This window comes from Rhinolophus sinicus, chromosome 17, assembly GCF_057876585.1.
Source record: "Rhinolophus sinicus isolate RSI-liver-muscle chromosome 17, RSI-T2T, whole genome shotgun sequence".
Lineage (NCBI taxonomy): Eukaryota > Metazoa > Chordata > Mammalia > Chiroptera > Rhinolophidae > Rhinolophus > Rhinolophus sinicus.
Window position 1 is genome coordinate 169,598,324 of NC_142517.1, and position 15,116 is coordinate 169,613,439.

General features: G+C 38.6%; 1 protein-coding gene across 1 annotated transcript in view; it reads right to left on the minus strand.

Moving 5' to 3' along the window:
- FRZB (frizzled related protein) overlaps positions 1–14,246 on the minus strand; it is a 32,674-nt gene extending 18,428 nt beyond the window's left edge. The window contains exons 1-2 of the mRNA XM_019752852.3: positions 13,110–14,246; positions 5,632–5,679 (exon numbers count right to left, since the gene is read on the minus strand). Coding sequence (XP_019608411.1) covers positions 5,632–5,679; positions 13,110–13,587 — 526 coding nt within the window. The 5' untranslated portion in view covers positions 13,588–14,246. The remainder of the gene's footprint in view (positions 1–5,631; positions 5,680–13,109) is intronic.
- Positions 14,247–15,116: the final 870 nt, after the last annotated feature.

The following is a 15,116-nucleotide window of genomic DNA, read 5'->3' on the forward strand; positions in this document are numbered from 1 at the left end:
TGAAAAGAAACAGCAGGAAAAGAGTGGGATGCTTGAAATTAAGATTAGAGTGCTGGCACCACAGCTAGAAAGCAAGGTCCAGAATATCTCCATGGAAGTGGATGGCTGCAGTAGAACACACAAACAGGTAAGTAAACTGAAGTAGTCAACATACTAGATGGATGATCTACTTTATAATCAACATCATCAAAATGGCAACAAGGATGGGTGCCATTGTGGAACTTATTCAGATAGCCCTTAACGGAAGGTGGGCAATATGGATTTGGCCTTCCAAAAGGTCAGTTCCACTACCCTTCTAGAAACAAAGAGATGGTGAGACATGCCTACATTCTACCCCCAGGACCACCTTCCCTCTTTCCAAAATTGCAAGTCATGAAATGAACACTTTATTGAAATCTAGAGGATCTCAGTATTTCTAGGGCATTAAAACAACAAAACAAAACAAAACAAAACAAAAACCTCAGAACCTTAGTGTCCTGATCTCAAAGATGAAATGAAATTTTAAAAAACAACTGCATCAGAAACCAAGGACATTTATACTACTAAGTAGATCATTACTCCGGAAAACACCATGGATAGAAGGATGGACTTTTTTTGTCATACACAGCTGGGTTTGAGTCCAGGATACATTCCTTACTATTTGTGACTTTTAATATCTAATCAATGGTATCTTGTAGAGTTACTTGGAGAATTAAATGAGATAATATACATAAAATAGTTATCACAGTATCTGGCGTACCATGCACCATAAATGTTAGATCTAATGATGCTCAACATTCACCAGGATTCCAAACCCATCATTTATAAAGAATATCTAATGAGTAAGAGAAGTAATATTTTCCCAAGGCTCCTTGCCACCTACAGAGCTGTGGTACCTACCAAAAGTAAACAAGGCAATCAGATTTTTTCAGTAGTGTCTGATTCTGCCATTTTGATTCAGGTAGGCTATGCTAATTTCCTGATGTAGGGAGTACATTTGCACTATCATGTACATATCAAAAACTTGAATAACCAAGCTTAGCAAGCCAAAAGGACCATATATCTGACCATTCTGATGAATATTATAGTGCTGGAGAATATGGCAAATGATTAAGGGCACACGGGTTTGAATTCTAGCTTCACTCCTTCTTAGTCATGTGTCCTTGGGCAAGTTACAAAACTTATTTCTAAACTAATGCTGTTTGTCTCATAGGGTTATTGTTAAGAATTTAGAGTAATTCACATAAAGAATTTAGCACAGAGCCCAGTACTTAGTAATCACTCATCGAATATAATGTTAGCTATTAATAGTAGTAATATATAAATAAACCAAAAAGAGCTGAAGATATTTTATGCAAATTCAAGAGCAGTTTATGAAACAGGAAGGGACAATTTTCTAACAAAAATCATTTATAAGCTTGAAAATAAAAGTTGCTAACTGTTTTCCTAGATATAGAAACTTTTAATTTATATGTGTTACATTTAGTTTTGGGGGAACTATATCAAAAAAGGATAGAATGTAGAAATTATGTTGGTATCATGCTCACACCAGGGTGTACTATTACACAATAAAAAAAAAGAAATACATAGAACTACACGAATAAATCTCAAAAACATTAAGCAAAAACAAAAGCAGCCAGTCACAAAAGAATATGTACTGTATGATTCTACTTACATGAATCTGAAGAAAACATTTATCTATGGTAGTAAAAATCAGAACTGTGCTTGCCTCATGGAGCGGGGGCATGATGGACAGGGTGCAAGGGAATTACCAAGGGTGATGGAAATCTTTATCTTGACCTGAATGATAGCTACCACATGGGTGTATTCATTTGTCAAAATTCAATGCATCATACAAGAACTGTGCACTTTACTATAAGTAAATTATACTTCAATAAAGTACCATTAACATAAAATTCATATGAGATATTCCTTTCATTTCTTTTTTAAATAGAAATGTGTCATGACTTGGCAGCTGTTCATTATGTGTTTAAAATAATATTTATTTCCTAAACATAGACACAGGGCGAAGAATACCCTATTAGATTTTACTTTGGATTAGAGCAGTATGTGGAAATGCAATGAAGTTGACTGGTGAACCTCGGTAATATAATAAGGCTTTAAAAAGCAAAACTAACATTTGCTCAATTTAGCTGAAAAAACAAATCTCAAATATTGTAATAAAGGTCTCAATTCATAGTTATTTGTACTTTGTAAAAGGGAATTGCTTAAAATTGAAAGGACTAACACTACATTAATAAGAAAAGGAAATTTAGTTTATTCCTTTAGGATTTATGTCTTTGGAAAATTTTAAATAAACTACCTTTCAAAAGGTGGCTGGATCCAAGAGTCATTCAGGATATAAAAAATATAGAGTCAATGAAATTTGCCCATTTTCTATTGTGAGGTCTGAAGTATAGTGTTTTTGTGATGTACTCTAAAGAGTACAATTAACAAAAAAATAAAGTGGGCTTCAGAGTCTTTCAGAATATGTTTCTCCTCAATCCCAGTTACATAGAAAACAGGTGGAAGAAATAGGAAGGGCACTCAGTCAACTGCTCACTCTTTCATCCCATGTCCTTGGTGTAGAGTGTGCCTGGTACGAAGAGGTGGTCATTAATTTTTTGATGAATGGTAGGGATGGATGGACTAATACACTGATTATATACAGACACACATATATTCGTATATATGTAAGCCACTGTAAAATGATAACATAGTATTTTTTAATCTAGCCTACTTTTTCTCTCAAATAAAGGGTAGAAGTTTTCCCAAGTCAATACAGCCTCTATAGTTGGTAAACATTTGCACCGAAGGAGGAAAACAGAAAAAAAAAACTGGGCTCCTTCCCAAAATTAGTAGGAAGCCAAAGGGCAGAAAGAAGTTCGGAGAAGAAAAAAGTGAATGGGTCCATGCTACCATGGCTAGGCATAGTTCATCGCACTAAAAGAGGGGGTACTGAGGCAGGCCTGACAGGTGCAGGCAATCAGGAACCTTCAGTTACTCAGCAGCTACCACTCCGCTGCCTAGAGAAGTGTCTCTGAGGTACCTTTGAAACATGGCCAGGAATAGGCTAGTGATAAACCTGGGAGAGCACCCAACTTACACTAAGGGATACTGCTAATGGTTCCCTAATATGAAAATATATCATAAGGGAATGCAGAGATCAATATAATCTGATTTTATATGAGACTCAGAGAAGTTATGTAATTTGGTCACACCCCTATAATTAATTAGTGTTAGAAATTACCAACAATTTCACCTCTCTGGAAAAAAATTGTTTTTCGAATATGAAAGCTCATAAATTGGTTGTGGTCAAAGTAGAAAACTGGGGGATTCTTTTCCAGAATTATTTTAATAAAAATATATCTTTTCAGTGCATTATTTGAATAATTTTCTGTTAATTTAACACATCAAGTGACTCAGTGGAGTAGAACGAAAGTTATTTTTCTCCATATTCCTAGTTTATGGAAACTAGAGCAGATGTACTCCTTATAATAATAATGGGTTTACAACAGTCAACACACTCCCAAATTGGAAGCTGCTCAGACAGAGTTATTATCTCCCCAAAAACAAAAAGAAGATTGTTAAGCTTTGAGGCAAAAGAGATAAAGTAACTGGAGTGAAAGAATTTCTTTTGCAAATTCCAGACAGAAACAGCTTGACACTTTTGAAAGAGGGGTTACATGGGTTACAATGCTTTTATGTCTTCCTCATTTCCTGTTTTATCATAATCAACCTCAGCTGTTACATTATTCCAAAGTATAGAATTTTGAGTGTGAACAAATTATACTTTCTTTTCAGAACATGTGAATATGTTTTCACAAGCAGAGTGACCTTCGTTTTGTCTATTAGTTTGTTTTTCATCACTCTCACTATACCAGGGAACAGGAAAACATTTATAAAATAGGAAGAGTAAACACTGAACCCAGGAACACTACATTCATTCTAGGTAGTTTTATACACTGAACTATTTTTGTATATTATTCATAGTGCTGTTGATGTCTTCTCTGTTTTATACGATGAAGTGCTATGTTATTCTAACCATAACTTCAGGACAAATTGATAGCACATACTCACACTTGGCCAGAAATTTTGACTTACCAATTGTACTCTTATACAAATTAGGTTTTTGGTTTATTTTGACCAAACACAATAGTTGGAGTGAGCCTTAAAATAGAACCATTGTTGGACACCAAAGACTTTTTAAAAAATAAATATTTATTGGGGTGCCTTTGGTGGACATTGCCTTGGATTAAACACCTGTCACTCTGATCATCAACAGTAAAAACTGTTTCGATATAATGAAAATTGACGTTTCAAACCTATTTAAAACTTAATAAAATTAATTTATAAATTTTACAAATCTTATTTTCTGCTTCCACATATAGAACATCTTAAAGGCAGGACATACAGGCCCAAATCAAAGCAAATTACTGCAGGAAAGTGAACAGAAGTATGTAGTAACTAATTATAGTTATAATGTTTTCGTAACAAAAACTAAACAACCTAAATATCCAGGAACAGTGTTGTAGATTAATATGATAGAACGATAGAATACAATGAAAATTTAAAACTGTTGCTATACACAGTATAATAAAGAATAAAGGAAAGGAAGACACACACACTCACAAATACATACTGTATGTGCTATAGGATTCCATTTATAAAAGTTGAAAATCAGGCAAAATTAATATATGCTGTTAGAATTCCTGCTGGTAGTTATCTTTGAAAACAAAGGTGAAAGCAGTGATTTGAAAGAAGCACAGGGAGGCTTCTGGAGTGCTGGTTAATATTATATATCTTGATCTGTGTGGTGGTTACATAAGAGTGTTTAGTTTGTGAAAAGGCACTGAGCTGCATGGTTATGATCTGTGCTCTTTTCTGCTCGTATGTCATACTTCACGTAAAAGTTTGTTTTATGATAAGATGGATTAAGTAGACACCATTATGTCTTTCCTACGGAATACAATTATAAAACCTGAACAGAATGCATGAAGCAGACACTTAAGGACTCTGAAAAGTAAATAGTAGCGAGAAGGTTGGGAAAGACCAGTATGATCAAACTGGTAATGGCTTCATCATTCTTCCCTTCTGGTATCCCTCAGCCAGGTTTCAAGACAGCTCATAACCTGGAAGTGGGCATGATGCAGACAGAGTACTCCGGGAGAAACCCTCTAATTCTGACTCAAGAAGTAGGAAAAGGGTCTCTTAACACTCCTCTTATACCCCATTCCTTAAGCATTCCTGGGACAGTGGTAACAGCAACAGCTGCAGTAAAATAGGCCCTCGGAAGCCTAAAATGTCGATGTAGCTGAACCTTCCTTTCTGATTGGACATGTGGTATCAAGAAATAAGGGCAAACCCCCATTGCTTTGTCCTCCCACCACTTGGCCTCAGATGCAGGAGCAGTCACAGAAATTACATCACAGAGTGGAATAAAGAAAGCCCAGCTTTCTGGCTAAAGGACCAAAAAGGGTAGCCCCCAAAGAACTGAAAAGTACTGAGGGAGATCACAGAGAGGGAGGAGATGGGAAATAATCCCCAAAAATTGTAAGGCCCAAAAGTCCCCAAATAAGACTTCAGTATCCAGGATACATCAAAAACTAATTTGATCACAAACAAAACCCAGGAAGATAGTGATATACTCACCACTGCTGGCCCCTCTACAGTTTCCATTACTAGAATCCATAGGAAAATCTGAAAGGTGATAGAATAAAGTAAGAATCATAACATATTTGTTATTGTTTCAAGAATTCCCACATAAAAAATCTAATTCAGTCACAAGTTGACATGAGTAAGAACCCAGGTGTCTCAAGGAAATGGATTCTTATCAGTGTAGTAAGGTTGGCACACTTATCATTTATTAAGTCAAATAAGGATAAGATTTACTCTTTCATGTGATGGAAAGGTAATATACTCTTATGAATCCTCATGAACTGTGCGTAAAATTTCAGGATTTAGTAAATAAAGTTTTAGAGCTTCACTAAATGTGTGAATTATCAGCATCCTATCACAGTAAAGCCCGTACACATATTAGGCACATGCCCAACACTTGTCTCTTGATGACTAAAAGACGTGTAAATAAATAGATGTATCACACTGTAATGGCATACATTTAAAATTTCAGTGCCTAAGGAAAACATTCAGAAAGTACTCTTGTGCTCTTTGTTAACTGTAGACTAAACAGTTCTTCAGCAGAAAGGAAATCTACCATTCAGGGACTACTCAAGCCAGTGCAAGTAATAGACATGGTAATAAGTGGGAACTGCCATTGACTCTTATCATGATCTCATAATACCAGAAAAAGATAATAAGTGATGATAAAGGTAATGATATAAAGTCCTTCTGTATTCTAGTTAAGAAAGCAGCCTCTAATGAATAACACTGAATGCCTCCTAAAGTCCCATGATGAGATGCTATATATTCCTAGGCATATATTCTTATTGACACTTCAACTCAGTCCTTTTATACGAGTTTTATATTTGTATCAACACCTTATGTTAAATGAGTTTAACGCCTGTTTATACTAGAAAATAATAGAAAATAATGTTTTTTCTGTGTTCTTTTTCTTCATGGGTCATATTATGAATAAAACAAGAAAGGGTTAATACCACTTTAGGAGAACAGCACCCAAAATTACAATTAATTAATTAGTAATCATCAGCTAGTACTTAAAAAGCTATATCCAAGGAAATACAGCAGTCACAAAATAAATAAGCAGGCAACAACTACTTGATTCTAAAACATTTGGTTCAGTTCAGTCATATACTGTTAATTTAATGACTTTTATTCTATTGAAAGGCTTTATTCATGATAAATGTATTCAAATATTAAAGTAATGTACCAATGGTTTTTCTATTCCTGAATAAGTCCACTAATCATGCGATATGATTCATAGAAAAATGATCTCTCTGTAAATGAGGAAATTATATTGATCTACATTCAGAATAATTGTTTATTATTAAAAGATTGAAATAAAAATGAAAAATAAAACTCTTCTCTTGGAAAAGAAAACCCCTTTGATACAGCTGAATCCAGGAGAAGGGTTTTCTTCTTTCATTCTTATTTACAGGAAAATGTTTCTACATTTTTTTGAAGTGCTTAAAAGTTTTCTGATCATAAATAATAAAAATATTGTTTTCAGAAAGTTAAATTTAGGCATTCTAACAAAATCATCCTAAATTAAAATAGTAGATATTATTAGTAGGTTTTATGAATCAGGGATTTCTAGTAGCGGTCATAGAGGTTTCCAGAAGAGTCGTAAAGGAGCTGGGGAATGTGGGGAGGTTTTTCTAGAGAATAGCACATGCAAAGGTTTGGGGGTAAGAAACTGCACTACTCATTAAGGGACCTGCATATTTTCCACTGTGGTCTAAATATAGAGTGGTATCAGCACAGAGAAATGATGCTGAAGAAGCAAGAAAGGATGAGATTATGAAGGCTAGAGGCAGATAACAAAGGATTTTATCAACAAATTTGTATTTCAGAAAGATCACCCTGTTGGAATATGAAGGGGCAATACTAGAGAGGTAAGCAAGCCAATTATCCTCTGGCCATAATTCACATGAGAAATGGTGAGATCCAAACTAAGAAAGTAGCATTAGAGAAGGGAGGGGAGGGAATTGGATTCAGAGTAGACTCAATAGCACTTGATCCCTCCTGAATGTGGGGAATAAGGAAGAGGAAGGAAGCAAGGCTGACTGCCAGGCTTCAAGTATGGGTGTGGTGATGCCTCAAAACAATATAGAAAATACTAGACTCTGGGTGGTGAACACACAATGGGATTTATAGATGATGTAATACAGAGTTGTACACCTGAAATCTATGTAATTTTACTAACAATTGTCACCCCAATAAATTAAAAAAAAAAATACTAGAAAAGAATAGGGCTGTGATGGTAAGGAAATGATGAGTTTACTCTGGGCCATGTTGAGACTGAGGGACTCAAGGTTAGATGTGAAAATCTGGAATGCATGTTTTCTGATATTTCAAAAGAAGTAGTTATGGCTTATCTCTTGGAACCCCTTGTCCAGGGCAGTCTTTTATTCTCTTGAACTATACAGATGGTCCCCAACTTATGATGGTTCAACTTTACGATGATGTGAAAGCAATATGCATCCAGTAGAAACTGTACATCGAATTTTGAATTTCAATCTTTCTCTGGGCTAGTAATATGCTGGGTAGGGGTAGAGAGCAGCAGCTCCCACTCAGCCACCTGGTCATGAGGGTAAACAACCAATACTCTTCAGTGTACTGTGTTTCCAGCATTCTTTGGATATTGTGTTCTGAGCACGGTTAAGGTAGGCTAGCCTAAGCCATGATGTTCAAGAAGTTAAGTGTATCAAATACATTTTCAACTTACAATATTTTCAACTTACTATGAGTTTATCAGGATATAACCCCATGGTAAATTGAGTAGCCTCTCTATATAAATGTGCTTTCAAAATACAACGGAAAAAAAAAAAAAGAAACAATCCTTTAACTACAATTTTGATGGTCAAAAGACACAGATTCCCCTTAAGTAAGGAATCACCTCTTTCTTCATAAGAGAAGTAGAGTGTAGAATGGGTTCTGCTTTGAATCTTCTTTCTCTTAATAGCTTTATGAACTTGGACAAGTCACTTAACTTCTCTATCTGCCTCAGCTTCCTTTTCTGCAAAATGGAAATAACAATACCCACCATGTAGTTAAAATAATTAAATAAATTAATATGCATAACACATTTAAAACCACACCTAGAACACGTGAAGTGTTACTAGTTCTAATTCTGTTGCTACTAATGTATCCTGAGGATGATACGTCCTCTCCCCAATCATATTATTGTTAAACACTTATATTGTGCTTTATCATTTATCAATCACGTCACATGAATATTTCTTTTGTTCTTTACAATCCCCAATGTTAATGTCAAATGATTTGCTCAAGGCACAACATTAATGGCAAGTCTGGAATTCCAACTAAGGGCCTATAACTCTAGAGCTGTGATTTTTTTTAAATTGAGGGAAATAGCCAATTCTTAATTATTCTGAGCTATATGTCTATATGGTGGCTCTCGATCACCTCTTTTTATACATTTAATAGAAAGAGAAAGGCCAAATAAACTTAGTCAATTTTGCTATTTATAGTGACACCTATTTGGAAGTTTGCTGGGAAGGAAATAAATGAATTATTAAAATAAGATTTGGGGGCTACATAAGAGTTTATTACCACTGATAATTGGGCTTGCTGTAAATTAAATACTATTACACTCTGAGATATTCTTCCCTACCCCATCCAGAGTGCCTTTCAATATTTTACGTGATGAAGTATCCTTAGAATCATGTTTTCTCTCTAGTTTTAATCTAAAATTTCCATCTCTCCTTTCCACTCCATTTTCCTCCTATCACACTAAATAAGTCTTCCTTCTTGGTATTTGGCCCCTCAAATATTTGTAGACCAAGGCTAAAGAAAAGGCTGCCTGTTCCTCAGAGAGTGGAGAAATGATTAAACAGCAGTTCATGCATGTGAAAGTTGGCCCAGCTCTGCCAGGCGAGAGAGGGCTTGGAGAAATGTGTTGAGCAAGAGCTGGGGTGACAAGTTAACACTGCCTCGGAGACCAGCAAATGACTGAGGAGTGATTATAAAGCCCTTGGCATGGCAAGCCATGGGAGTTGTATAAATAGCTGTTAAATATCATACAATAAATTTTCTTAAATACATGATTTCTACATTTCTGAGATAAAGTATTTGCAACTAACAGAAATCCATCAGACTCATTCATTCTTTTTTCTTGTTGCTCCCAAATGGATTTGTTCTTGAGCCTGAAGTCCAGGTCGATATGTATAAAATGAAATATTAAGCTTATATATTCAGAAGTAAGATGTGCTTTTCCAGTTAGGTCCCACTGTGAAGCTTGTTTTCTGGAGCAGAACTGATAAAAGTTCTAGGCTGTATCTGCAGTGACCAACATACCATGTCAAAAACCAAACAAACAAAAAAGAAAATGTCAATTTGCTATAACAATGATAGTCACAGTAAAATAGCTATAGCAGCAGCAAAAATTTGTTAAGGGCCATGTATCACGTAGTACATATGCTATTTAATTTCACCTTCACCATGCCTGTGGAATGTGGATGCATTGTCTCCATATTACAGGTCAAAAAACTTTCAATCAAAGAGGTTCTATAATTTCCCTACAATAACAATTGATATGAGGCAGAGTCAAGATTCAACAACTGCTCTACCCAACTCCTAGCTCATACTCTTTACTCACCATACAATATTAAAGATTTGACTAAATGTCTTAATTAACTGGCTGAATGACTAAATTCTCAGATAAAGCAGTTCTGCATGTAGCAACAACTCTACAGTAAATATAAAACGTGGGAAAAGAATAAATTTAATGTGAATTTATTAGTAACGGTCAGGATATGATGTTTTCCTTATATATATATATATATATATATATATGTTTACCCTCAGTATTTAAAAAGCAAAACGTAGTTTGCAGCAACACTCCATTTCAATAAGACTTTGCTTTGCAAAATGTCCTAGACTTGTTTGTGGAGTCATAATATACAATGAGGGAACAGATCCATGTGAATGGTAGGATTTGAAAAATACTCTTGGCATTGAAGAAATGTGAAAGATGGTCCCATTTTATTCAAGATGGTCCCATTTTATTCGGGAAGACCTCTTTTTTACAGTCTGCTGGATTCTAGTCATAAGACTTAGGGACTCGGCATCTACCTGGAGGAACGGAAAAAAACAAAAACAAAAACAAAAAAAACCCTGCTTCATGAACTGTCATATCCCACTGAACCAAGGAGTATATTTGCATCATAAATTCAACTGGCCACATGTGGTAGTTCCTAAGTAATTCCAGGTGCCTGACAGTTTGACCCAGGATAGGGAATGTAATTTTCATCAAGCTGGCCTTAGAAACCAAGGGGGACCCTTCAGGCTAAAATACACCCCCCGCCATTCCCCATTCCCACCTCCTTTTCAGCTCCCTCCTGCCACTATAGTCTGATTCACACTGAAGGTTATGGTAAAGGAAGTGGGGGAAGGGAGACCACTACTAAAATATAGTTCCAACTACCATCTACCCCTACTTATTTTTCTAGCAAGGGTGCTGTCAGCAAAGCAGATATTGTGGCATTTTAAAGCAGCTCAGAAATCAGGTCCCATGGACTGACAAATTGTTTCCATGCATGTCCTATTTGAGTGCTTCAATGAGGCAATTGTTCTGCCTTTGGTCCGCGATGATAGGTAACTCAGGGACACTTAAGGAAACTGCTTCCCATCCATACTGAATATGGCCTTTGAGAGCCATTAACCTTGCCAAACCTCTCTCAGTTGAGGTCCATCTCTGACAGGTTTCAGAGTAAGTCTTCTCCTTTAACAGGAGGAATGCATTTCAGCGTGAGCACCTCATTCCTAGCCCTTGGCCTGAGCGGAGCGCCAGCATTTAACTGATTCTAAGTGCCTGGCAGAGCAAGTCAAAAATTGACGGAACTCTTCCAGAGTCTGCACAGCCTGTGACAGTAGTGAGTGCAAAGGCTCGAGAGTGCTCTTTTAGTCCAAGGACTAATAACAAGTAAATTTCTTTCTGATTATTTTATACAACCAGTTCTTGGCTCTTGATTAAAATCAAGAAGACAATAGAGAGTAATAAACTAAGTGAGGTGGCCAACAAAAAGCTCTTGAAACCTTTCTGTTACGTTTCGGTTTTGCAGCTATTTGTACAAGTACTTTTCTCCTCCCCACTCACTTTACGTTAAGCGGGTCCGTGTGCAAAAAAAAAGCAGTTTTTTTCAAATTAGTTCCCTGACAACCAAGAAGCATTATCTAGAAATGGGCTACAGACATGAGCTTAGCCTGAGCAAGCTGAGAGGCAGAAGAAGAAGTTGATGCCCAAGAAATGAACAGAGAAGGAGGCAATCAAGTTCTCACATTTAAGAACAGAGCTGACTTAGGAAGGGAATGAAAGAGGACTGATCATAAAAGATTGAGTTTATTTTTAAAGTATATGAAGGGTGAAATTTGAGCATGGGTTAATTGGTAGAAGTGGTACTGAGTAAGAATTAAATGGACCATTAATGAACGAGGTTTAGTTAGGGTCTTAAGAGTTATGACTGTCATAATTAGACCGAACACTAGTGAGAAAACAACTTGTGGTTGATTCCATTAAATGTAGAACTGCAATAAAGTTTTACAGTAGGGAAAGATTGAAATGAATGTGTGGTTGATGGACACAAAAAAAGAGCACGAAATAAAGTACTAAAGGCAAATTGTTTGCAAAGCTTAAGAGCAGGATAAGAGGTAAGATTAAAAATAACATTACATGAGTATGTGATGATAACACATCTTAAATATAACTCCTTTCATCCATATGTCATTTACAAAATGACTTGAAGGCATGTGGGAATGTGAAAAGAGCCCAGCAATTTCACTCCACCAGCTCTGTGGCTGGAGCAAGTCACAGGAGCTAATTAGCAGTGCATAGCAATGTTTCACAGCTGTTTCAGTCTGGAATGGAAGAACAATTTATCTTATTGAAAGGAGGGGGAAATTTAAGGTGAAAGTAATTGCTCAAATTGGATTTTGAGCAAACACATACCACTCACATCTGTAGGTCGGAGTAAGGTTACTGAAATTATCTTGGCATTTTTAATGATGAGAGGAAAACAGCACTTCAGTTTTGTGTTTTCACCATATAGTCTTGACAAGCAGCTAGAACTCCACAGCTATAGAAAACTGATGATGGAGAAAGCAAGAGAGTCAGGCAAGGAAGCTCAGTAGTTGTACATAAATTAAGAAAGTAAGAAAACAGCATCACTACACAAGCTGTGGTTACTTGCCAAGAGCAGAAAGTGAAGGAACAGTGTTGAGTAGAAATGTTATGGGAGTGGAATGAATGGTGTTTTAGAAAAACAGGTCACCTATTGGAATAGAGCTGCATCAGTTTGGAAAGGCGATGAGGTGAAAGAAAAAAGGAATGGTGCTCGATGGAGGAGTGATTACGAGAGAGATTAAGTGATCCGAAGAGAAAAGACAGAATTAGAGAGTAAAGGCGAGTAACAAGGACTCCAAAAAGTGAGCGGGCTGAAGGGCAGGGGAAGCGGCTCGGCAGTGGCCGGACTCACCCGCTCCGTCCGCAGTGACAATCGCCTCGGGAGAGATGCACACGCCGCGGTCATAAACCGGCAGCTCCTCGCAGGCGAGGCTCTCCGGCCACGAGTGGCGGTACTTGATGAGGATGGGCTCACAACCCTGCCGGGCTCGCTCGCACACAGACTTGCAAGGCTTGATGGGCTCGTGCTGGAAGTCAATGGTGCAGATGGGAGCGTACATGGCACAGAGGAAGAACAGCAGGTCCGGGCTGCAGTGGGTACCCAGTAGACCTTCGAACTGCTCGATGGCCAGGATGGCGTTGGCCTGGGTGCTGTGGTGCAGGTGGTTGGGCATCTTGGTCATGTTCCAGGGCAGGGACTTGCACAGGGGGATGCGGACGGGCTCACAGGCTGCAGCCCGGGCTCCGGGCACGCGGAGCAGGCAGAGCGCAGCCAAGGCGAGCAGCCCGGCCCGCAGCAACAGCATCCCTCCCGGGCTGCCGCGCACCATGATGCCAGCAGGATGGGGCAGGGTGCAACAGTGCTGAGGACGCCGAGAGGCCCGCGCCGCGGTCTCCTCCTCCCCCCTGGAAGCGGATACAATGATCTGGGAGCTTCTCCTCCCCCGGCAATCTCACAGCTTCCTTGGATCAAATTCCCCCAATGGGGTCCCACGAGCTCCGCCGAGCTCCAGCCGCCGCCGCCCCTGCAGCTAATGCCGCTCTGGCCGCTCTTTCCCGACGTCTAAGCCTTCTGGGGCAGTAGCATCTATTTATTCCTCGCCTCCTCTGGCAGAAGCATGAGACTTCGCCGATGAATCAGATGAGAGGAAAACAAGAGGAAGCAAGGGAGAAATAAAAACAAAGGTAGAATTCAGCTGAGGTAGTTGGAGCTCTGGGGTGTCACGTCTCTTGGATTACAAAAAGGTGCTAAAAGAAGCATTTAAATTTTCCAAAGTGGGGAGGCTGGGGGCGGAGGGAGTATGGGGTGAGAGGAAGGAAGGGAAACCAGAGGGAAAAGTCTCCTAATGGGGGAGGAGAGTGCAGTAAGAGTTTGCAGGTCTTGTAGGCTGAGCCAAAAGATTCAATTTTTGCTGTGAGTTGCCGCTGCTGTAGCGACCGCCGCCGGCAGGAGAGACCGCAGGACGAACCTCGACGGGAGGTCTGCGCCTCGGACCCGCAGCTCTTCCCTTTCCTACCTCCCCGCCTGAGAGGCAGCTCCTCCCCCCGGTGAAGACCCAGCCCTCCAAAGCCTGCCCATCTTCCCAGGAAGTGGGGAGTCTGGGGAGAGAAGGTCTGTGGGCTGGAGGCGGAGGGAGGGAAAGCTTTGAAAAGCAGTGAAGACGCAGAAACCCTAGACTGCTCTGCCTTGAGACCTGCAGCTCTTTCCCAGCCCCACAGTGGGAACCCACGCAGGGCCCTCTCTCCCTCGAGATAGTTCCTGTAAGCAAACACAGCTTTCCTTCTGTGATCACTAGCTCTGCAGAGAGTCACACATGAGGGGGAAAGACTTAAGCATGTCAATGGTGGGCCTTAACCCAGAGCTCCTGACTACAGAGGTCTGCATTGTGAAAAACTAGATAGGGGGAAATTGCCTTTCATTAAAAAAGAAAAAAATGTTGTACATAATTACACATAGACCACCAAAAGCAAGAAAATTTTTTCTTTGCCCTGCAGACTTAGAACTTTTGAGTTCTGCTTTTTCAGCCTAAGCGTGAAAACGAACTGCTTTAACCTACTTGGACATTTTTTTTTCTGATTTTACTCACTAAAATAAAATGGCACTTATTGTTTAACTCTTCTCGCCAACAATTTCACCTAACACTTGAGACAAATACGGGTGTAGGAAAATTACACCACACACGATGATGATGATGATGATGATGATGATGATGATGATGATGATGATGATGATAGGACCCTTTACATCCAAATGAATTCAATCTAGAGAGGAAAATAGAAAACAGACCTCCTCCTGCTTTGCTCCTGCCACTAATGAGTTGCTTATCCCCCTTCAATCCCCCTTGCCAGGGCATATTGT